This window comes from Apodemus sylvaticus, chromosome 12, assembly GCF_947179515.1.
Source record: "Apodemus sylvaticus chromosome 12, mApoSyl1.1, whole genome shotgun sequence".
In the NCBI taxonomy this organism is placed as follows: Eukaryota; Metazoa; Chordata; class Mammalia; order Rodentia; family Muridae; genus Apodemus; species Apodemus sylvaticus.
In genome coordinates, this window is record NC_067483.1 from 36,746,129 (window position 1) to 36,770,218 (window position 24,090).

The 24,090-nt window shown below is 40.3% G+C and overlaps 1 protein-coding gene across 1 annotated transcript in view; it reads left to right on the top strand.

Annotated features, from left to right (window-relative positions):
- Nucleotides 1-24,090, top strand: part of Thsd7b (thrombospondin type 1 domain containing 7B) — a 949,886-nt gene that overhangs the window by 915,444 nt on the left and 10,352 nt on the right. Inside the window, exons 21-26 of the mRNA XM_052200991.1 lie at nucleotides 3,250-3,395; nucleotides 11,364-11,523; nucleotides 12,675-12,848; nucleotides 12,953-13,048; nucleotides 15,270-15,352; nucleotides 17,686-17,878. Of these exons, the coding sequence (XP_052056951.1) occupies nucleotides 3,250-3,395; nucleotides 11,364-11,523; nucleotides 12,675-12,848; nucleotides 12,953-13,048; nucleotides 15,270-15,352; nucleotides 17,686-17,878 (852 nt within the window). The remainder of the gene's footprint in view (nucleotides 1-3,249; nucleotides 3,396-11,363; nucleotides 11,524-12,674; nucleotides 12,849-12,952; nucleotides 13,049-15,269; nucleotides 15,353-17,685; nucleotides 17,879-24,090) is intronic.

Below are 24,090 nucleotides of genomic sequence, written 5' to 3' on the forward strand. Positions count from 1 at the left end.
ATAATGTGTGAGAGATTCACTAATCTATGGGTAGAGTGATATGAATTCACTATGTTCATTTAGCAGAGTAATCTGAGCCTGTAAGTTCCGTGAACATTGGTTTTTGGCCAGAATTACAATGTGGGGTATATGCTTCCTCCTGTGGAGTGGGCCTGAAATCCAATCAGAAAGCAGTTGTGAGGTTCTGTAACATTTGTACCACTATGGCACTCCTGGGAATGACTTGCCTCACTGGTCACTATTGTAGTTCATGATATTTGCAGTTGAGTAAGACTATTGGTGACGTCTCTCTCTCTCTTTTTCCACCACCAAACTACACAGTACCTTCTGTTACTATGGAAACTAACCAGCAAGAGGAAGCTCCCTGATCAGTACCAATCTGATTTCTCCATGTCCTAAAGCCAATGTATGTAGTATCGTCAGCAAGAAGATCTTACCATCAAGGTCCAATAGGGGAGGGGGAATCCTCTGGGACACACATAACCAACAACACAAGGGAAGGAATCACACATCAGGCACTAAACTTTTTATTTGACCACCTAGGGTTGTGGAAGAAGTATTTCTCCAGTATAAGTTAACTTTAATTAAACAGTTTTGTATGGATATAAATACAGTGTGTACGTGTGTGTGTGTGTGTGTGTGTGTGTGTGTGTGTATACACACGCATGCAGCTGATTAAAATAGTAGGTTTTCAAATGACTCTTTCAAACATCCTTCATGTTAGTTATTTCCCTAACTCCTATTCTCCCTCACACTATTCTCCCTTCTCTTTCCACACCTAAAACTCCCTCCCCATTATTCCCCCTTTTCTAGTCATATCACCTGTAACAACATCAGTTCTCACTTTGCACTTACCAGATTTCTTCCACCTTTATCTACAACAGAAAATACCTACCAATTGAATGGAAGTAAATAAAATTATTCTAAACTACTGGCCTTCCGCACACCAACTTGATAGTTAAGAACAAGCCTAGAGTTACTGGGTCATGATAAAATATACTATTTTATCATTACATTGTAAATTACAAAACCAGAAAGCAATGCAACTATTATATATTAGGTAATATGTATTTTGGCCAATAAAATTGACAGGAAATTTAAACGTGCAGAGTTTAAATGTCACATGAAATGTCATATGAAATCTTGACCCAAATATGCTCATAGGCTATCGATAGCATTTTATAAATGATGCCTGGCCTTATAGCTTGATTTTAATGGTTCTGGGAAATGTCTAAATGCATATACAGGATCTCTGAGCAACAAGATGCACACTGATTCAGCAATCCCATATCATCACCAACAACAGACTCCTTTATCAAATGGAAAACAGTTCCTTTGATATCTTCCATAGTCTTCCTCTGTAGTTGTCACTCCCAATGTCTTGCAGTTTCAACCCGACAGCATCTTTGAAGCATCCTAGCTATAACTCTTATTCCCCACATGACTAGTGTTTAACTTTAGGCAACTGACTCCAGTGCTTTAGGATTTATTTGTCTTAACTTTTAATACAGACAGATAATAAAATTTTTCTAGGATTATTCAATTATAAGGGTCAGTACATATAAGATGTTTAGAATATCATCAAGTACATGGTACCACTTCAATAAGTGCTTTGATAGTATTATCATACATTTTAGATAACCTAATGTAATGTAGATTTTTTTAAAAAATATGAAATAAAAACATAACCAATTGGGGATTTCCAGTGACACTATCTTTTTGTGATAATGCAAGTTTTTACACATGCTAGGCAAGTGTTCTACCACTAAGCTATACCCCCTCTCAATCCCTTTTCCAATCAGTACTTAATGTATAGAGAGTACAATGTTAGTGACAGGGCTCAACCACCAAAGAATTTAGATTCTCAGTAACTACCTGGTTTCCTTTAAGTTTCTTCAAAGAAAGATGTATTTGACCCCAAAATCTGTAATAATATTCTGATTGACAGTGAACGATCCGGTCCAATGAAAGTATGCTACCCCAGGCTTTCAAGGGAAAGATAATAAAACATGTCTTTCTCTTTGGATATACATGTAGGTTCTTTCATGTTTTCTAAAAGACCCCAGGATTTTCTCTAGGTCTTTCCTTCCTCACAACTGTTCTAGCCCCAGGTCCTCAGATTGGGTCACCTGCCCCATACACAGCACTCTCGTCTCACAGCGCATCTGCTTATAACCTTATAACACTTTTGTTTCAAGTTCAGCTTTTCAAGAAAACTGTCTCTGATTCATTCTAGCATTGGGGGGAGGGGGTACTTCAGTGCATACTCCCATAAAACTGATTTTTCTTTAACATGTCAAATAGGCTAACATAATTCACTTTGTAGCAAAGAAATATTGTACTCACAAATAAGATAAATTGTATTAGATAATAAATGAACTAAATGTGTCTCATACTCATCAGTAAGAAAACCTGTAATAAGGGGCCCACGGAAAGAGAGAAGGGATTTGACTGAGCAGTTCGTGTCACTTCATTCACACTTCCATTGAGTTTGTCCTGGAAGTGCTTCTTTGATGGAGAGAGACACTATTATTCCCTTAGCTGTGCATAAATCCACCCTTTCATGTCATTGTGACATGGAGTGCCTCTGTTTGAATATATATACCTTTAAGCATCATTGGTCCCTCTGCATAAGCCAATCTATAATTTTTCCTTGTGCTCAATGAAGGAAAAAAAATAAATGGATCCACATAGAATCTTTAGGAAAATTGTCTGTGTTGAATTAACTGAGAAAAACTGTGAGACCCTCAAGGCATGACCAACCTGTCTTAGAGTAATTTGGCTTATGTGGCATTCGTACCTCACTAATTTAGACCCTAACAGACAAAAAAAAATATTCTTTTCTCTATTTGTGTCTAGTATTTGTACCTTTGTTAGAAGCTGAGGATATCTATGGCTATTTTACCACTATAGCTAATGTCTTGACCACAATAAAGATTCATAAATAAATATTTGTTAATGAAATTGGCATTCAAACACTTATAAAATCATCCTGTTTGACAGATATAGAATTCAGACCTGAAAACCGATGTAAAGATGTGCGGAATTTCAGATCTCTAGAAACATCAATCTTGAGAATAGTTTATGTCTCTAGAAATCTAAATTGAAATGGCAGAAACCAGAGAGTAAATGGGGCAGGACATTGTTCAGTGTCATTTAATGAAGACTTAAACATACAAGGCAACAAGTCTTCCCTCCATTTCCAAGGCAAACTTTAACTAATAACTGACACCTCCCTTATTATTTTAGGTCGCATGAGCAGGACTCGATTTATCGTTATGCCAACCCAAGGAGAAGGCCGACGATGCCCCACAGAACTCACCCAACAGAAACCCTGCCCAGTGACGCCCTGCTATAGCTGGGTCCTTGGCAACTGGTCTGCATGTAAATTGGAGGTAGGTCATGCCATGAAACTTAGAGAATGTTTCTCAGTCTGTGCAAAGCACTTGTCTCATCAAATACAGTGATTGAATAAATTACATAGCACCAGGTTCTGGGCACATGTTATTTTTAACATAACAGAGAATATGAGAAAATGAAGCAAGTGAGTTAGTTTCACATAGGGTGACACTGCTAAGAGTCTAAACAGCCATTCATTAGGCACTGATTATAATAAGCTAGGTCACGAAACTGCCAATCTCTTCAGCATCCTCAAGAATTCTGTGTTTTTTTCTTATTTCTTGGCTTGCTGAGAATATCAAAGAATTCTTTAATTAAGCAAAACCCTGACTCTTTAGAAATACACAGCTCGCTTTAGATTGTGTTTCTTGAAAGTTAACTTTCAGCATTGGCAATGCCTTGCAAATGGGCAGAAGATGACAAAGGGGTAAAAGCTATATTCTAACATTATTACACTAACCAAGGTTACTATCCTTCCTCAATAATTGCCTTTTTTATTGGCCTGAGACATAAATGCTTAGTGACATCACCGTATGTCACAGACCCTGAGCTTGTGCCTGGTCAGCAAAGATCTGCTACTCTGTGCTCTCTCTGGCTTCTGACTTAAGTAGGAGTGCATTGATTTTCTTTATTTCTGTTTTTTAGTAGTTTACCCTTCAGTTCATATTCTGGAGCATACTTTAATTAGGCAACAATAATTTTGATTACACATTAGGAAGTCTCCTGAGTATTCTCATAAAGATGTTTAGTGCCCCTGCCTGGATGGCCATGCTGAGCAGTTTGGTAATCCTGCTGAAATTAAATGCCCGTGTTTCTTCTCAGGTCTCAGAGGAACGAAGTGATACGGTGCACTTATCCCCTATTCCTGTTTTGTCTTGTTTTATGTTTTGAAGATAAGGTAGTCATGCAAATCGATGAATTCAGAAATAACTTAGCAGCTCTAAGTCTACTTGTCTGAAGATCTCTCTGAAGTCCTTGGCAATCGGAAGTGTTACCTGAAATGAGTGAAATCAAGAAAAAGAATAAAATAGTTCCCTTATAATTATGACAACTTTGAACGAGTAATGAAGGAGTGTAAGGAGCCATTATGGGGCAAGGGTGAGAAGAGTTAACAAAAACGGAAGGTAGAGAGTGAGAGAGGAGGAGAGACTCGGGGGCGGAGAATGGCTATGCTCCAAGTCTTACCCAGCATGCACTCCTGTTCTATCTGCCTTTGCACCTTCCTTTTTCCTTCTCTAGTATCAGCAGCCTTTTAGTCTTTGATAAAGTCCAGCGAGTTGTCTAACAGGATCACGTTGGGCAAACACCCAATAGAAGCTCTTACTTTCATGTTGACCTTCTGTCAGAACCACAGGGACAATGCTATGCAGTGACCATCATCCTTGGTAGCACTGGTGTGAGGGCAGGGTAGTGGCTTCGCTGCTGTGGCACTAATTTAGAGGCTCCAGGGACCCATGGGAGCAAGAGCTGGCTTTTGCCTCAGGAAACAGCAAAACTGCTTCAAATGCTTTACCAGCCCTTGGTCAGAATGTCCTTACTGTAGTTCACTTTATGCTCAGGTAGCTACCTACCCAGGGTTAGTCAATGTTCTCTCCCATGAGTCTGAAGTGGATTTGAAGTTGGTTAAAGACCTTGCAATCACTGGTGGAAACAGATGCAGAGACCCACAGCCAAACATTAGGCAGAACTCAGTGATTCCTGCAGAAGAAGGGGAGGAAAGATTGTAGAATACAGGGCAGTCAAGGATACCACAAGAAAAACCCACAGAACCAACAGATGTAGACTCATATGGGCTCAGTAAAAATGTAAATGACAACCAGAGAGCCTACATGGGTCTAACGTAGGCTGTCTGCATATATGTTACAGTTCTGTAACTTGGTGTTTTCATTGGATTCCTAGCAGAGAGAGCAGAAGCTCTTTCTGATGGTTTTACCTGCTTTGGGGACCCATTTCCTACAACTGAGTTGCCTTGCACAGCTTTAATATAAGGTGAGGTGCCTAATCATATTACAACTTAATATACCATGTTTGGTTGGTATCTCTGAGAGCCCTGCCCTTTTCTGAAGGGAAAGGAAAGAAGATTGGATTGGGGGTGGGGTGAGGGTGGAGACTGGCAGAAGAAGAGGTGGGGAAACTTCAGTGAATATGTAATATATGAAATACATGAAAATAAATATTTTTTTAAAAAAGCAAAAAATAAAATAAAATAAATAAAATAAAGACAGTGAAATCATAAACTCTTAGCTTATACATTCCTCCATCTGCTGGATAAAGTCAGTCACTTAAAAGCAAAATAGCTCAAAAGAATAAAAGCATAAATAAAACAGAGGCACAAAAGAAAAGGCTCGGGGACAATTGCTGGGCCGACTGTCCTAAGTTCCCCCATGTATCTGACTTTCCTGAAGCCTACCAATTCTTTGTGAAACAAATACTTATGATCTTGTCGCTAAAGTGTCTTTTCTTAAATATATAATGCTAAGTTTTTGGCAGTGCTGATTAAAATACATGCAGACATTTCACACAAAGGAATACTAATGCTCCCCAACATTTCCCTGCTTCCCCTGTCTGCGCATGTTCTGGTAGTAATAGCATGTCAGTGGCTACTTGACTTCCAGACGTGTCAGGCTGTTAATGCTGGAGGCTTACAAATGGTGCTGTGGATGTGACAGGTCTGCCTCTGTTCTTCATAGAAAGACATTAGCAAAAATTAATTAATTGATTAATTAATTAATTAATTAATTAAAAATAAAATAAAAATATGTGTTCACCTCCCGACCCTGTCGGTAGCTCTACCTAAGTTACTCAGTCACTAACATCTTTTCATGAAGAGTTGAGACCCTGGAGTCTAGCAACCGTGATATTGTTCACAGTTCTGACAAGTGTTACCTGTGTCCCCTTACCAACTATCTAAACACTCCAAGTATCATTTTTATATCTAGCTTATGAGAATAGCCATTAGACTGATTCCTTGATGCCCTCCCCATTAATTCTAACTCCTCACATGCTCCAGTCCTTCATACAAATGCTGTAGTATTTGCATATAACCTAGAACCTCATTTGCCTGTATACATGAGTATTTCTTCATTAATTGTGCTGCTAATTATTAAGATATAAGTGATATGCAAACATTTGCTGTATGTTATAAGGATTAATGACAAGAAAGAAAAACATGTAAATTCAGCCTAAAAGTATTTTATTTTTACAAAAATCTTAATCTTCAATTGATCAAATCTGAAACTGGAGAGCATTGATTCTTGCAGATCTTTTTAAGTAATATATATGAATTACTTACGATAGTGTCGAACATAAATTAAGAGCTCAGTGAAATGTATTTGCTACCATAAATTTGATGTAAACTGTGGTTATGTTTACTAGTGTCATCTGATGGTTCACATCTGGCAGAGGGAAAATGTCTACCAAACTCCACTAGTGATCAAGTCAGTGCAGTGGGTTGGGGAACACTCCCTGTGTAACCACTTGCTCAAAGAAGCTGGGGTGTGCTTCCCAACCATAGTGCGTAATTCAGTACTTGCTTGCTTCATGAATGAAAGTGTCTCTCTGATGCTGATTTCTTTTCATATAGTAGCTGTTCTTAAAAGTGTAAGAGATTAAGGTTGAATATGGGCTGATCCCAGGATACACAGCAGGAGCCGATCGCTGTTTATCTTGGTGTTTAAGATGATCCCCATGCAGGCTCCTTTCCCACACTGCTACACAAACTGCCTGATTAAATGCAATAAAATAAAATAAAATAAAAACCCTCTCATCGACTCATCCCCTCATTTGAAGGTATCAGGACTTTCAAAGCCCACATCTGCAGCAGCATCATTAGACTCGTTTCCAAGCACAAAAAATTCTAATACTCATTTGCACAATTGTACCTAGAAAATTCAGCAGAGCCATCTTCAAAGTTATGAAGGAGTGTTCCCCACCAAAAAGGAATGTTAGCTTATTCTTGTTAACTTTCCATTTTTTTGGCAGTGAGGGTTTTTTTTGTAATTTTTTTATTCGATAAATTTTTTATTTACATTTCAAATGATTTCCCCTTTTCTGGCCCCCCACTCCCTGAAAGTCCCATAAGCCCCCTTCCCTACCCTTGTTCTCCCACCCACCCCTTCCCACTTCCCTGTTCTGGTTTTGCCCTATACTGCTACACTGAGTCTTTCCAGAACCAGGGGCCACTCCTTCGTTCTTCTTGTACCTCATTTGATGTATGGACTCTGTTTTGGATATTTCAGTTTTCTAGGCTAATACCCACTTATTCGTGAGTGCATACCATGATTGATCTTTTGAGACTGGGTTACTTCACTTAGTATAAAGTTCTCCAACTCCATCCATTTGTCTAAGAATTTCATGAATTCATTGTTTCTAATGGCTGAATAGTAGTACTCCATTGTGTATATATACCACTTTTTTTGCATCCATTCTTCTGTTGAGGGATACCTGGGTTCTTTCCAGCTTCTGGCTATGAACATAGTGGAGGACATATCCTTATTACATGCTGGGGAATCTTCTGGGTATATGCCCAAGAGTGGTATAGCAAGATCCTCCAGAAGCTGAGAAGCATCTTAAAAAATGCTCGACTTCATTAGTCATTAGGGAAATGCAAATCAAAACAACCCTGAGATTTCACCTTACACCAGTCAGAATGGCTAAGATTAAAAATTCAGGAAACAGCAGGTGTTGGCGAGGATGTGGAGAAAGAGGAACACTCCTCCACTGCTGGTGGGGTTGCAAATTGGTACAACCACTCTGGAAATCATTCTGGCAGTGAGTTTTTATTAGAACATTTGTTTTGAATGTTACACCATGGTTTGATAGTAAACGTCTCTCCAAAATGGCATTTAGGCCTAAAAGTATGGTACTTTTCATAAATAAATGATGCCCTAGAAGTGATCCAAGGAGTGATGAGACCTTGGTAGATCCAGTTTGGGATCTCACTCTGCTGTGGTGTGTCTGGGCTCTTCATTACTCTTGTATTGAAGACTGTCTGCTAATATAAGAGAAAAGGGATAACAGTAGGAAGGGGTTGGAAAGTTCTGTCCTCATAAAAGACCCAAGGGGGCTGTCCTGTTGCCACTGAGGGCATGCAGAAGTCCCATCTATAATGAACTACCCACTTGCACCTTAATCTTGAATATCTTAAACTCCCATGAAGAGTGCATATCCATCACTCATAAATTACTCAGCCTAAGGTATTATGTTATAGTAGCATAAACAGACTCCTCAATCGACCAACTATAACTGCTTATTAAGTTTTTATTGTCTAATAAAGTATTGCTGTAAATAATAAATTGGCGTTGCCAATTTATATACTGCCTCAGATTAGTTGTGCTTTAAACTGCTGTACTTTCAATTCCCCCAAATTGAAACTTTCATTTTTGCCAGTTGGCCATTTTATTTATCCTCCAAGATCCCCAGAGAATGTGTGAAATCTGATAATACTGAACCTAGCATTTAGTATAATTTCCCTATCCATTAACACCTGCAATAAAGTTTTAAGTTGGACACACTGAGAAAATAGTAGCCTATAAGTAATTAGGACGAGAACTACAATATAGATTGAGGAGACTACAAACATTGGTTCCTTGTTCTTTAGAACCATTATTAAATAAATAAAACCTACTGCAACTCAAAACATATTGTATCACAATATTTGATCTGGTGATGAGGATGACAGCCATGTGATTGACAGATAGACAGTGAGAACGGTCTGAACCTGTCCAAAAAGATGTGATTTCACTTCTTGCATGAGACAGGATGGGACAGAAACAACCCATAATGCTCTTGAAAATGGCCTAAGTTAAGCACTTTGGATGCTAATTTCTGGAGTTTGATGCTTTTGGATCACATTTAACTGTAGCTAACTGAACCCTCACTACTGAATGTCATTATCCTTGACTTGCCTTGTGTGGCAAGCAGCCAAGCTGGTGTGCTGTGTCCTCTTTTCTCTCTAGTGGACACCATGAGCTCCCTTGATGCCCTGAAGTGTGGGAAACCATGCCTAGCCAATGCCAGCTGGCCCATGAGGGAGTAGACACCTACTCCATGCCCAGAATCAGTGACATCCTGACTACTTGGACTGACACATCTGTCATCTTGCCCTTCTGCTTCTGCAAGAGCTGTAATGTCTCCAAGGTCCAGGCATGACAGCATTTGTCCTCAGTAGACAGGAAGGACCAAGAAAGGGATGAAATTCATTTCTAATGTAGAGGGATCTGTCATCTAAATGAAGACATCGTCTCAGTCCCTGTCCTGCCTGTTCACAGAAAATACACACAGAGTAATCAAAATAACAAAAGGAAATAGAAAACTAGCTCTCTACCATCTTTTGGCTCTAATAGACATGAATTAAACATGGATATACATGAAAACTGATACCAGAATGAACACTGATCAGTGAACATAGGATTCCCAGAGTTTCTGGCATTATAAATGCCTCCCCCTTACCTTGGGACCTTTATCCTGTATGGGTAGTAGTGAGATATGGGATGCCACATCTGGAAGACATTATGAGTGACCCGAACACCTTTGCAGTTGTTTGTGACACTGAGTCCAGCGTGTAAGACACCACCTGGGTTTGCTTTCCTTCCTTTTTTGCTTTACTTCGGTATTAGTCGGGTTCTCTAGAGTCACAGAACGTATGGGCAGTCTCTATATAGTTAGGGAATTTGTCAATGACTTACAGCCTGTAGTCCAACTCTCTAACAATGGTCAGCAGCAGCTGTGGATGGAAGTCCGAGGATCTAGCAGTTGCTCAGTTCCACAAGGCAAGCAGGCAAGGAAGAGAGAATCAATCTTCCTTCTTCCAATGTCCTGATATAGATCTCCAGCAGAGGGTGTAGGGCAGATTAAAGGCTGATGATCTCCAGCAGAGGTTGTGGCCCAGATTAAAGGCGTGTGCCTCCACGCCTTTAATCCCAGATGATCTTGAACTCTGAGATCTCCTTGTCTTAATCGTCTAGAATTCATAGCCACTATGCTTCAAGATCTCCATGCCAAGATCCAGGTCAGAAATTTATATCTCTGAGCCTCCAGATTAGGATCATAGGTGAGCCTTCCAATTCTAGATTGTAGTTCATTCCAGATATAGTCAAGTTGACAACCAGGAATAGCACTGCAAGTTCTATCTGACCCTACTCCACTGGCATCCGAGCACAAAGCCTCCATTACACTAAAGCTCCGTCTCCAAGCTCCTTCCCAGGTATATGTGAAGAATCGTAACTATCAGCTGAAGTCATCCAAATTTCCAAAGGACTTCCTTCTGAGATACAAACACCTTATCAAAATCCTGGTGAAGATACCCATCTCCCGAGTGTCTGCCAAAACCTTAAGAACAGGATAATTTCCGTCAGCAGACACTTGGGCTCAGTAACCACCAAGCCTTTTAAGTCTCCATTTGTGCTTCTATGAGGCACTGTATGAATGTCCCTTGTTGCCCAGCTTTCTGAGTGACACTGGCCCGAAACATCCTCAGAGCATCTTACTCAGAACAGAAGCCACGCTGGGAAAATCACTTTGAAGAGCAATGGAGAAAAGTCAGTTTTATTTGAATCCCAACCTGATCTGTGTGAGGAAAGAAGGACCAAATTCGGCAAAGAAAAGAATTAGGAAAATTAAAGAGAAATTCCTACCCTGGGGCTGTGCTTGTTCTCTGGGAGATGATTGTTTATCAGACTGTGTTCACAGAGACAAATTATGCATTTTCTCTCACTTTGGCATTTCTATCCGTGTCTTATTCTGGGGACATAAATTCTAAAGCATGTCTTTGTGTTTCTATATCACCCCCCCCACCCGCCCCCATTACTTCTCCTGTCAACCCCTGAAATTCAGTGATGCTTTGTGGTAAAGTGGGAATTCTAACACGACGGAAGCTCCTTAGAATCCTTAGAGTTTCCTTGGGGAGCAAAACTCTGAGATTCTGACTATTTGGCTAATTCTGGGGGCATCCTTTCTTCTCTCAGGGCGGAGATTGTGGCGACGGAGTCCAGGTTCGCAGCTATTCCTGTGTGGTCCACAATGGCTCACTCTCCCACACAGCCGTCCACGTGGACGACGCCCTGTGTGGAGAAGTACCCTTCCAAGAAGGAATCCTGAAGCAGCTGTGCTCTGTGCCCTGCCCAGGTGTGCGAGGAGCAACGCCCCCAGTGGTGATCTCGTTTATTTTTTATTTACACTGTTTTTTTTTCTTCAAAAAGCTCTATCATAATCAATATTGAATTACTTATTTGATTTAATGTGTTTGAACTGTGGGTATAATAACATTTTAAAAGACTCTGAGTAAGGCAAAAAGAACGAAAGAAAGAAAGTAGCACTAGGTTTGAAAGCAAAAACTACGCTAGAATCCCATCTCTGGCCTCACTGAGCAGTAGGTTCAGCATCTAGATAACAGTTTGGTCCAGCAATGTCTCCACATGGCCCAACTCTCAGAATGCTGACTGGATCTTGAGTCTGATGATCCTGGGACAGCCCAGCAAGAGTCGGGGCCTGTGAATTCATTCACTCTGTGAACAGTCAGGTTCTGTGCACATGCGAACGTCATTCGAGGAACATAAAATGATTTTTTTTTAATTCTAACAATGTAACTCAGCTTACATTGAGTAATTTAAGGTCTCAAAATACTTACAGACAAAACAATATCTGTATGTGCATACATGTGTGCATTTACAGGTTACATATACACATGTAGATTTAAGTGCACATCATTCGCATGTAATGTTTATATTTAAATTATGAGCCATTTGTCTACACTGTATATTCACATGGACAAATCAATGTGACTATGCACAGAGTTCTAAATAATCTATTCCATGGTTTCTGTGCACATACATTTTGTAATGTTATGCTGCCATGAAAACTGAGTCATTATGGTCTTTATATAACCTTTTTAATTTTTGTTTTATTTTCCTCTTCTCAAAAATAGATTTGCTCCATACAATATATTCTGGGTGCTGCCAGGCCCTCCCCACCTCCCCTCCAGCAGCCATATTATGCTGGAGTTGTAATTACTGTAACTTTGAAGCAGAGTTATCTATAGAAATCTAATTTTTGCACTCTTTTGCTAACCTAACTATAAATTATTTCACCAATATTAGTGCTTTCAGACTGGAAAAACTGTCACTGTTTGGTCCTTCCCATGTCCCTACACTTCTACCGCATGCCCCCTTACATACCCCCTTGCATGCCATGCCCCTTTGCAGGCCCCATTCCTGTCATTGATGTCTAGCCTCTGTTCTCACAATGTTTCTCCTGACCTGTACTGTGTGACTATCCAGGAGACTGCCACATTACTCCATGGTCTGAATGGAGCAAGTGTGAGCTAACCTGCATCGATGGAAGAAGCTTCGAGACCACGGGCCGCCAATCTAGGTCAAGGACATTCATCATCCAGTCTTTCGAGAATCAAGATAGCTGCCCCCAACAGGTTCTAGAAACACGACCATGCACAGGTACCAGGGCCACATTTCAGTGCTTTAACTAGCATTTACAGTATGCTCATTCTGTTGATAGGAGAGATAGGGTAGAATTACTGTTTTCCTATTCGTATTTGCAGGTGGCAAATGTTATCACTACATATGGAAAGCAAGTCTTTGGAACAATAATGAACGGACTGTGTGGTGTCAGCGCTCAGATGGCCTTAATGTCACAGGTATTCCTTCCTAAGATTCACATGGAGACTTCAAAAAGCTCTCACAGTGTGCTTCTATTGAGGAATTCACTTATAAATTGAAGCAAGGTTGAGGAGCAGGTGGCTTAGATGGTCTGCAGGGCAGGTTTTCATTAGACCCTCACTCCCATCTTCGAAATTAACCATTCTATGTGATGAGGTAGTAAAGTATATAAGCCAAACAGGTCAGTTCAAACACAATAAAATAGTCCTAAATTCACAATCTCAGACAAATCCGAGGAAGACACATGCTAGTTTAAAATGGCGGTCTCTAAAATGGTAACCGGTGTGCCGGCTCAGTAAGCCCACTGAGAGGAGCCCAGTGAGCACAAGCTCTGGTACCACATGCTTCTGTGCTTCTGTGCTTCTGTGCTTCAGGCCACTCCTCTCTGCAGCTGAGATTAGCAGCATTGATAAGCAGACAACTTTAAAATCGAAATGTTGTGTGTTCATGATGCAACGAGAAACATTTAGATATTATGGATGTCCATGTTTACCCACTGCAGGCTGATTTCGAATGTTTTCCTCCTTAGGGCGATTACTTAATGCCTATAAATAGTCTGAAGGAAAGATTCCTTATTCTTCTTAAAAGAGGGTACAATTTGATTGTACAAATGGTTTACTCAATAATTTTAAAGATTTTTTTTTTGATGTCCTCTTGTCAAAGCAAATTAAATTGACATTGATTTTTCTTGAGTACTGCAACTGACAAACGGCCTTAGGTGAGGCTGGGAGAAGGATACAACAATTGGAAAATCACAGCCACACCCTTTTCCTGTTTACATGCCTTCACATTATTGGTATCAATCCATAGTGCTACCCATACAGTGATTTATTTTGAGATACCTTTTTCTTCATTTTGTAAGCTGTTAAAACTAAGTACTCTGTAAGCATGCCTTCCGAGGAACCAAAAAAGGCCTCCTACTCCACCGTGGGCAGAGAGCTTATACAGTGGTAGGCCATGCTGGCCCAATGGGCCTTCTCAGTGCACAGCCTGAGGCCGTTAGACAAGTAAGCTTGGGCCATCGGCCTCACCTGGTAAATGTGACTAGAGCCTAATTTCACTCTTGACATCTAAAAACTGTGTTCTCTTATCTGTATGAGTTGGAGTAATCCTCTGTGGAGACCAGTGGTTTGAAGAGTGGATGTCCTGCGGGTACTATATGGTCATCACCACTGATATCCACATGACCAGTTTCAACTCTAGGTGCTACCTCTAGACTACAGTGGTTTTGTGTCCTGCTTTGTTTTGAATTTTGGTGCTTGTTATTTGTCTTATTTTTTTGAGCAGTAGTGACAAAAATAGCTGCTACTACCCCTGGATTTGCCTAAGCCTTGAGCCTGAAACCTTTTCACTAGCTGCCGCACCATAAAGTGTAATTAGTTCACAAGTATTACACTGCAAAGACTAGAGCCCGTAAATTCGCCTGACATCATATGAATACAGTTTAAACACTACCCTTAAGTGCATCAACTTCTCAAACTAATTATCTTGAAACTTAATGTCTGTTACCACTTTGAATCAAGAAAGACAAAATCAAAACCATTATGGTACATGGGTGGATTTCCGGCTGTGGAGACGCATGTCAGTATAGTTTACTCAGATACCTGCGTAATACCTGCAAATGCCGAGTGAGACATCGAACTGTTCCTCCTAGACGTTTGCTTCTGATGCATGCTGAAGGGCGAGGTACAGATGTCACTGTGGATGTTCATTATGCCTGCTTCATATAAAAATCCTCGCCACAATGCTTGGCTCTGTGGTCCCTGGAGCAATAGTGATTTGGCTCTTGGAATCAGCCTAGTACATAGCTGGGCCACCCAGAAACTGGAGAGACAATGCATGCATAGAATGAGTCTCTAAGCAGCTGTGTTTGCTACTCCTGAACTCAAATAGAGATGCCATCGATTCTTGTACTGATTTAGGTGCCCACAGGCTTTGCCCTCAATTATAGACCCATGATAGACTCTCAATGCCAATGATCATAGAAAAGGGATTATACAGGTCTCATTTTAAACACATCCTGGAGTGATGTCTAAGCTAGGGTTGTAGCACACGGCTGACGAGTGCATTTAAGCCATGATCAAATAATAATGATGTTATCAATAATAACAATGGTGCCAGGTATGAAGAGGAAGAGCAAACTTTTAAATATGATTATCATAGACAAGCCTGCAAATAGCAGTGATATTTTCTTTGTAGGTGGCTGCTCCCCTCAGGCACGCCCTGCTGCTATTCGGCAATGCATTCCAGCTTGCAAAAAACCTTTCTCCTACTGCACACAGGTGAGTTACATGCTGCGCTCCTACAGGCATTATAATTTCAGTGATATATATACATGCAGTGTGGGTCCTGCACCTCAGCTAAGGCCAGCAAGCAATTTTATGTGCCTTCATCGCCATCTAGAGACACTTGGAGGGAGAACAACAATCACCAAGACAGCAACTTATCCAGTCTGCCTTCCAACTAATTAATGCCCCATCTACCAATACCTGGTTTGGGCTAATGTATGCATCCCACTATCAACATTTCATACAAGTGAGCTGTTTGGAAAAATGTTCATGCTGTTCCTATTTGATAATATTTATTTTGTAAAATTTGTTGTACTACGTGTTTATAGAGTTTTTAGTTTGCTAAAAAGTAGGTTAAACATGTGACCATGACTGGAAAAAACATGCTTGTGTGTCTTTATGTTTGTGTGTGTGTGTGTGTGTGTGTGTGTGTGTGTGTGTTTGGGATGTACATATGAACATACATGCATTTATCTGTTTTTTTAAAGCAGGATTTTGGGGTTTTTTCTCCCCCATCTCTTCCACATACTTTTGCTTGGGAACTGATGTCAAATGCACATAGTATTGTAATTAGTGGCTATTACTAGTTTCAATGCATATATAATATTTTAAAACTGTGTTGCATATCTTAAGGAAGGAGGTTTCTTCTTGCAGTGTATGTATCCTTAAAAAAATGCAATGAAAGTTATTTAGGCACTCAATCATATTTTACGACTCTTCTAATTTAAAATGGGTTAATTCTTTACCACAGAAAAGGACATGGGTAGGTCTACAGAAAACAGAGAAAAGACAGAAGAAATAAATTTATTTGGACTCACAATGTTTGCAAAATATAACTTGCCTTTATCCAACCTTATGGACACTTAATAAAACATAAATAACTCTCCCGTAAACCCTTGGCACATACAACTAACTAAATACAGCTCTTTTCTCAGACTAGGAATAGAGATTCACCTTGTAAAGATAGCTTCAATAATACCACCATGTGATAACTTCCATCAACTGAAAATGCAGGGCATTGTTAAAGCTTTGTCCTTCACTGAACTGTGGGCAGTTAGTTATGACATTTGCTTCTTGGCTGCCATCTGTCCTTTTGTAGAGCATCAAGGTGCCTTATTCAGTTTCAGTAGCTATTGCTCCTTAAAATCAAATTTAGTCAACAACTGATGGTCCCAGCAAGACTAAGCTGGATTGGCTTAAGTGACTATACGAGACATCAGAAAATGTCAGAAGGTGAATTGTCTATTAGGAGCCACAGTGGCAGCGTCATAAAGACTGGTCATCATACCCTTCTTCTTTTCTCTGATTTCCAGTATTTGTCTATTGGACTAAGAGGAATTACTTTCTGATTCACTTCCCAAGACAGATAGGAACCCATGTCTATCACTGTTCATCATAGCCAGCTTGTCCAAGATACGCATTATACATGAAAGTGACCAGAAGCTACAGAGGCAAGAATAAAGGACGCATTGTCATGACGTCAAACAGGGATGTGTTATAATGTGACACTCTAGTTACAACAATGAAGAGTAATTGAGGGAGATAGATAGATGGCATCCTTTCCTTAAACATGATTTCAATAAAGTGTCTTTTCTCCACCTGGACCTCCCTCCTAGGAGCAGAAGAGCAGTCATGACTAGCTCAGGACCAAGGGTACTGGGTGATAAAGGCATTGAGTATCTGGGGTAATGAAAGCACTCAGACTTCACCTAATTCAGAGGAAATGTCTGCATAGACCTGTGGCTTTTCTTTGCAGTAAGAAGGAAAAGCTGAAACCTATGGGCTGGTGTCCAAAACTAGTGAGGGAAGGATAAAGATGAAACTTGGATAAAATGTCATAAGCATCTCTAAAAGAGAAGAAACGCCATATTAATATACCCTACTCTCAGAGAACTAGGATGTCATCTTTGGGGAAAAAAATGTCTGAATTATAAGCACATTACAAAGACCTGGCAAAGAGTGGGGGGATACACAGGAGGCTCCCACCCACTCAGAGAAGAAGGGAAAGAGGGAATGGGGGAATGGTGGGGGGGGGGATAACCAGGAGGGGCCAGTGAGTGGGATGTAAGTGAATAAGTAAAATAAGTAAATAATAAACATAAATTTAAAAGAAGAAAGATCTGGCAGGTTATGTAATGCTGGCATTGGGATGTAGAAAATTGGATTGTGGATATGATCTTTATCCCTCTGGTAAATCAGCTGCTGAAACGCCTGGATTTCCAAGGCATATAAAGGCAAATATTAAGTGATTTCACTGATGTTTGAACACTTCTTTATTCGTTTTTCACAACTCCTATGTAACTGTGAATGTGTTTTCTGAACTATAGGGCGGAGTCTGTGGCTGCGAGAAGGGCTACACAGAGATAATGAGATCAAGTGGCTTCCTGGATTACTGCATGAAGGTACCTGGCTCGGAGGATAAAAAAGCCGACGTGAAAACCCTCTCTGGGAAAAATAGACCTGTGAATTCCAAAATACATGATATTTTTAAAGGATGGTCTCTCCAACCTCTGGACCCAGGTGTGTGTTTCTGTTGTGAATAGAAGGATGCAAATTTTCTTCTGGTGAGCTTTTACTGTGGCCATCTCTCCCCGTGGACAGAACAGAAGGAGAAAGGACATGGTTTAACTCAAGACTTCTTGGATTGAGGGCTTAATGATGTGTGGTCCTATTTAAGCATAAAGCATTTTCCTGGATGCTTATTAGCCTGCCAATCACAGTCTAAGAAGTAGTGAACTAGGAACAAGGGAGTGTCTTGGCAAAATGTATTCTACTTGTAAATTGTTGCTGCTTCTACAACTGGATTTGTACATTTAAATACAATTAAAGGAGAAATCAGAATAGGACCATAGAAAGTTACAGGAAATGCCCACAGACTTGTTGTGGTTTTAAAGGCACTGGGGAGGTGGTAAAGCGACCCAACTTTTGAGAGAAGCTGGCCTTTCGAACACTGTGGCTTAAACCACCTGCTTTTAAACAAGTGTGACTTCATAATGACTCTGTCTCAGTTCCTTTACCTATAAAAATCAGTGTAGTGGCCCACTTTGCAGGATTTTCCTGGGCAGAGCCAAGCATACAGCCTCTAGGGCTCACAAATTAGTGTTTATTATGAACATTAAAGAAAATGTGCTGAATCCATCAGAACACCTACCAAATGCCATCAGCCTGGTTGGAAAGATTAAGAAAACCGAACCTGGTAGCATCAGGTAATTTCACCAGGGTCACACCAGAAAGTGACAGGCATGAGTTTTGAGATGCAGGTAACTAAGACTTTCATGAGGACAGCATGAAGATGTATGTTTTCATGTGGTGGGGTAGATGTGCTTGTGTGAATGCACATGTATTTGTGTGTGCGTGTGTACAGAGATCCAGGTTGTCATCAAGTGTATTCCTCTATTGCTCTTCTTAAATACTGAGGTAGTGGAGGTAGTGACTCTCAGCTGAACAACGTAGAGACTGCAAATCAGCTAGTCTATCTAACCAGCTTGCTCTGGGGGTCTCCTGGGTCTGATTTTCACACACTGGGATTCTAGTCAGGCCACTGTGGCTGCCTAGTTTTTATTTGAGTGCTAAGTATCTGAACTCCAGTCCTCATACTTGTGTAGTAAGTGCTGTGGCCACAGAATAGTCTCCCCAAAACATGTTTCAGCCTGACCAGTTTAATGGCAAGAGAGCATAACCTGAAACAGCCCCTCAGGGGGCACAGAGGCTGTCATAATATATTTAGTGGCCCCGCGTTTCAGTCTGAAATGTCTCTCTTAAGAATCCGTCTTGCACATACATACACATAGGACTGCAAATGCATCCAGTTACAAGTGATGACTGCTTATGTTAACAAATGAGTAGAGGCATCTGAGATTCCCATAAATGGGATGTTGTGAAAACACGAACATGGTTGAAGTGTGTGACGTGTCTCACAGATACATTGAAAGGAAGTAAACTGCATCTATAAACTAGAACTATCAGCCATCTACCCAAGCTGGGTAATAAAAAAAACCAGGAAGTTAGCAACAGAACAATACTCATCATACAGTTTTAATTTCTAAAGCTATATGCATTCATGTGCTTGTGTGTGTGTCAATGTGTGCATTCAGATGCCCTACCGACACACATCAAATCTGGAAGGCTCCACAGACATCGGAAGGGGGATAGCTTCCACCACAGGAGGGAAGGGTTGGAGGAAGACATTTCACTCTACATCCCTTTAAATAGTTTGAACTTTTAGTCTCATTATACTGCTACAAAGGTGCATTTATATATTACATTAATTATTAAATTCACCCTAAAATAACCCTCAGTCCCACCCTGTTCATCCACAGTGAAATAAAAGCACTAGGCCATCTCGGGGGTCTGAGCCCTGGGCTGCTTCTGTGTCAGGAACATTCTTGCTCAGAACGTCATCGAAAAGCTCAGAATGGAGAATTTTGTCCCCAGTGTTTCAGAACAATCATTCTCAACCTTTTAAAAGATGTTTATGATCTCAAAAACATATCATTTCACTGAACCTCGTTCTCAAGTGAGTCTCTAGTTGAGGCTTGAAAGAAATGTAGTGGTTTGCAGCATGATTTAACTGTGATGTTACTTTATTTTTTTTTATTCGATATAATTTATTTACATTTCAAATGATTTCCCCTTTTCTAGCCCCCCCACTCCCCGATAGTCCCTTTTCTTCCCCTGTCCTCCCTCCCACCCCTTCACATTTCCCCGTTCTGGTTTTGCCGAATACTGTTTCACTGAGTCTTTCCAGAACCAGGGGCCACTCCTCCTTTCTTCTTGTATCTCATTTGATGTGTGGATTATGTTTTGGGTATTCCAGTTTTCTAGGTTAATAACCACTTATTAGTGAGTGCATACCATGATTCACCTTTTGAGTCTGGGTTACCTCACTTAGTATGATGTTCTCTAGCTCCATCCATTTGCCTAAGAATTTCATGAATTCATTGCTTCTAATGGCTGAATAGTACTCCATTGTGTAGATATACCACATTTTTTGCATCCACTCTTCTGTTGAGGGATACCTGGGTTCTTTCCAGCATCTGGCAATTATATATAGGGCTGCTATGAACATAGTAGAGCATGTATCCTTATTACATGGTGGGGAAACCTCTGGATATATGCCCAGGAGTGGTATAGCAGGATCTTCTGGAAGTGAGGTGCCCAGTTTTCAGAGGAACCGCCAGACTGATTTCCAGAGTGGTTGTACCAATTTGCAACCCCACCAGCAGTGGAGGAGTGTTCCTCTTTCTCCACACCCTCTCCAACACCTGCTGTCTCCTGAATTTTTAATCTTAGCCATTCTGACTGGTGTAAGATGAAATCTTAGGGTTGTTTTGATTTGCATTTCCCTAATGACTAATGAGGTTGAGCATTTTTTAAGATGCTTCTCTGCCATTCGAAGTTCTTCAGGTGAGAATTCTTTGTTTAACTCTGTACCCCATTTTTAATAGGGTTGTTCGGTTTTCTGGAGTCTAACTTCTTGAGTTCTTTATATATATTGGATATTAGCCCTCTATCTGATGTAGGATTGGTGAAGATCTTTTCCCAATTTGTTGGTTGCCGATCTGTCCTCTTGATGGTGTCCTTTGCCTTACAGAAACTCTGTAACCTTATGAGGTCCCATTTGTCAATTCTTGCTCTTAGAGCATACGCTATTGGTGTTCTGTTCAGAAACTTTCTCCCTGTACCGATGTCCTCAAGGGTCTTCCCCAGTTTCTTTTCTATTAGCTTCAGAGTGTCTGGCTTTATGTGGAGGTCCTTGATCCATTTGGATTTGAGCTTAGTACAAGGAGACAAGGATGGATCAATTCGCATTCTTCTGCATGCTGACCTCCAGTTGAACCAGCACCATTTGTTGAACAGGCTATCTTTTTTCCATTGGATGTTTTCAGCCTCTTTGTCGAGGATCAAGTGGCCATAGGTGTGTGGGTTCATTTCTGGATCTTCAATCCTGTTCCATTGATCTGCCTGCCTGTCACTGTACCAATACCATGCAGTTTTTAACACTATTGCTCTGTAGTATTGCTTGAGGTCAGGGATACTGATTCCCCCAGATTTTCTTTTGTTGCTGAGAATAGTTTTAGCTATCCTGGGTTTTTTGTTGTTCCAGATGAATTTGATAATTGCTCTTTCTAACTCTGTGAAGAATTGAGTTGGGATTTTGATGGGTATTGCATTGAATCTGTATAGTGCTTTAGGCAAAATGGCCATTTTAACTATATTGATTCTACCGATCCATGAGCATGGGAGGTTTTCCCATTTTTTGAGGTCTTCTTCCATTTCCTTCTTCAGAGTCTTGAAGTTCTTGTCATACAGATCTTTCACATGTTTGGTAAGAGTCACCCCAAGATACTTTATACTGTTTGTGGCTATTGTGGGTGATGTTACTTTAAACAAAATTTTTTTACAGGTCATTCTGGTGGTTGTCCATCCCATACAGACTGCAGTGCACTATGGACCCAGTGTGTGTTAAATCTGAATTCCTAAGTTTTTCTTTCACAAAGAAAAATGCCATCCCCTTGGGATGCTAACAATTGTCTTTGTCAGCCCACTTATAAATCTAGTTAACCACATGCTCACACTAAATGGAGGGAAAATTAAATTGCCAGAAACAATTTCTGTCATATATATGAAAATCCTAGTTGACCTAAAATATATTTTACATAGAAAATAAGTTACAGATAGATCATTATATTTACTTGACTACTAAGTTTCATTTAACTGTAGTAGGTATGAAATCTAAAATGTTTCCTTCTACACATGGTCATAAATGTATAGTATTATAGAGATAGAGATAGAGATAGACAGATAAAGATAGAGATGATAGAGATATAGAAGATAGAGAAGTAAATATAGATTAGATATGGATATAAATATATCTTCCACAGAACCCAGATAGTACTGCCTATGTTCCCACATGGTTGTGGAGACATCCACTGTATTGTGGTCAACCTACTAGGTTGACCTGTAGCCTTTAAAAAAAACCTGACTCTCCCTTCCCAGCATCCCCTAACTGTTACTAGCACCTGAGGTGAGGTGGGGCTCTGCGCCCCTCCCCATCTCCACTGAAATGTTGATTGACTTATTCTTTTTTTTTTTATTTTTTTTATTCGATATATTTTTTATTTACATTTCAAATGATTTCCCCTTTTCTGGACCCCCACTCCCCAAAAGTCCCATCAGCCCCCTTCCCTCCCCCTGTCCTCCCACCCACCCCTTCTCGCTTCCCTGTTCTGGTTTTGCCCTATACTGCTTCACTGAGTATTTCCAGAACAAGGGGCCACTCCTCCTTTCTTCTTGTATCTCATTTGATGTGTGGATTATGTTTTTGGTATTCCAGTTTTCTAGGTTAATATCCAGTTATTAGTGAGTGCATACCATGATTCATCTTTTGAATCTGGGTTACCTCACTTAATATGATGTTCTCCAGCTCCATCCATTTGCCTAAGAATTTCATGAATTCATTGCTTCTAATGGCTGAATAGTACTCCATTGTGTATATATACCACATTTTTTGCATCCACTCTTCTGTTGAGGGATACCTGGGTTCTTTCCAGCTTCTGGCAATTATAAATAGGGCTGCTATGAACATAGTGGAACATGTATTCTTATTACATGCTGGGGAATCTTCTGGGTATATGCCCAGGAGGGGTATAGCAGGGTCTTCTGGAAGTGAGGTGCCCAGTTTTCTGAGGAACCACCAGACTGATTTCCAGAGTGGTTGTACCAATTTGCAACCCCACCAGCAGTGGAGGAGTGTTCCTCTTTTTCCACATCCTCACCAACATCTGCTGTCTCCTGAGTTTTTAATCTTAGCCATTCTGACTGGTGTAAGGTGAAATCTCACGGTTGTTTTGATTTGCATTTCCCTAATGACTAATGAAGTTGAGTGTTTTTTAAGATGCTTCTCTGCCATCCGAAGTTCTTCAGGTGAAAATTCTTTGTTTAACTCTGTACTCCATTTTTTAATAGGGTTATTTGGTTTTATGGAGTCTAACTTCTTGAGTTCTTTATATATATTGGATATTAGCCCTCTATCTGATGTAGGGTTGGTGAAGATCATTTCCCAATTTGTTGGTTGCTGATTTGTCCTTTTGATGGTGTCCTTTGCCTTACAGAAACTTTGTAATTTTATGAGGTCCCATTTGGCAATTCTTGATCTTAGAGCATAAGCTATTGGTGTTCTGTTCAGGAACTTTACCCCTGTACCAATGTCCGCAAGGGTCTTTCCCAGTTTCTTTTCTATTAGCTTCAGAATGTCTGGCTTTATGTGGAGGTCCTTGATCCATTTGGATTTGAGCTTAGTACAAGGAGACAAGGATGTATCAATTCGCATTCTTCTGCATGCTGACCTCCAGTTGAACCAGCACCATTTGTTGAAAAGGCTATCTTTTTTTCCATTGGATGTTTTCAGCCTCTTTGTCGAGGATCAAGTGGCCATAGGTGTGTGGGTTCATTTCTGGATCTTCAATCCTGTTCCATTGATCCTCCTGCCTGTCACTGTACCAATACCATGCAGTTTTTAACACTATTTCTCTGTAGTATTGCTTGAGGTCATGGATACTGATTCCCCCAGAATTTTTTTTATTGTTGAGAATAGTTTTAGCTATCCTGGGTTTTTTGTTATTCCAGATGAATTTGAGGATTGCTCTTTGGCTTATTCTTGACCAACTATTTTGCTAACAGCCACAGCTGCTATGAGTTCCTGGAGTTAATATAGGCAGAAGTCCTGTCCT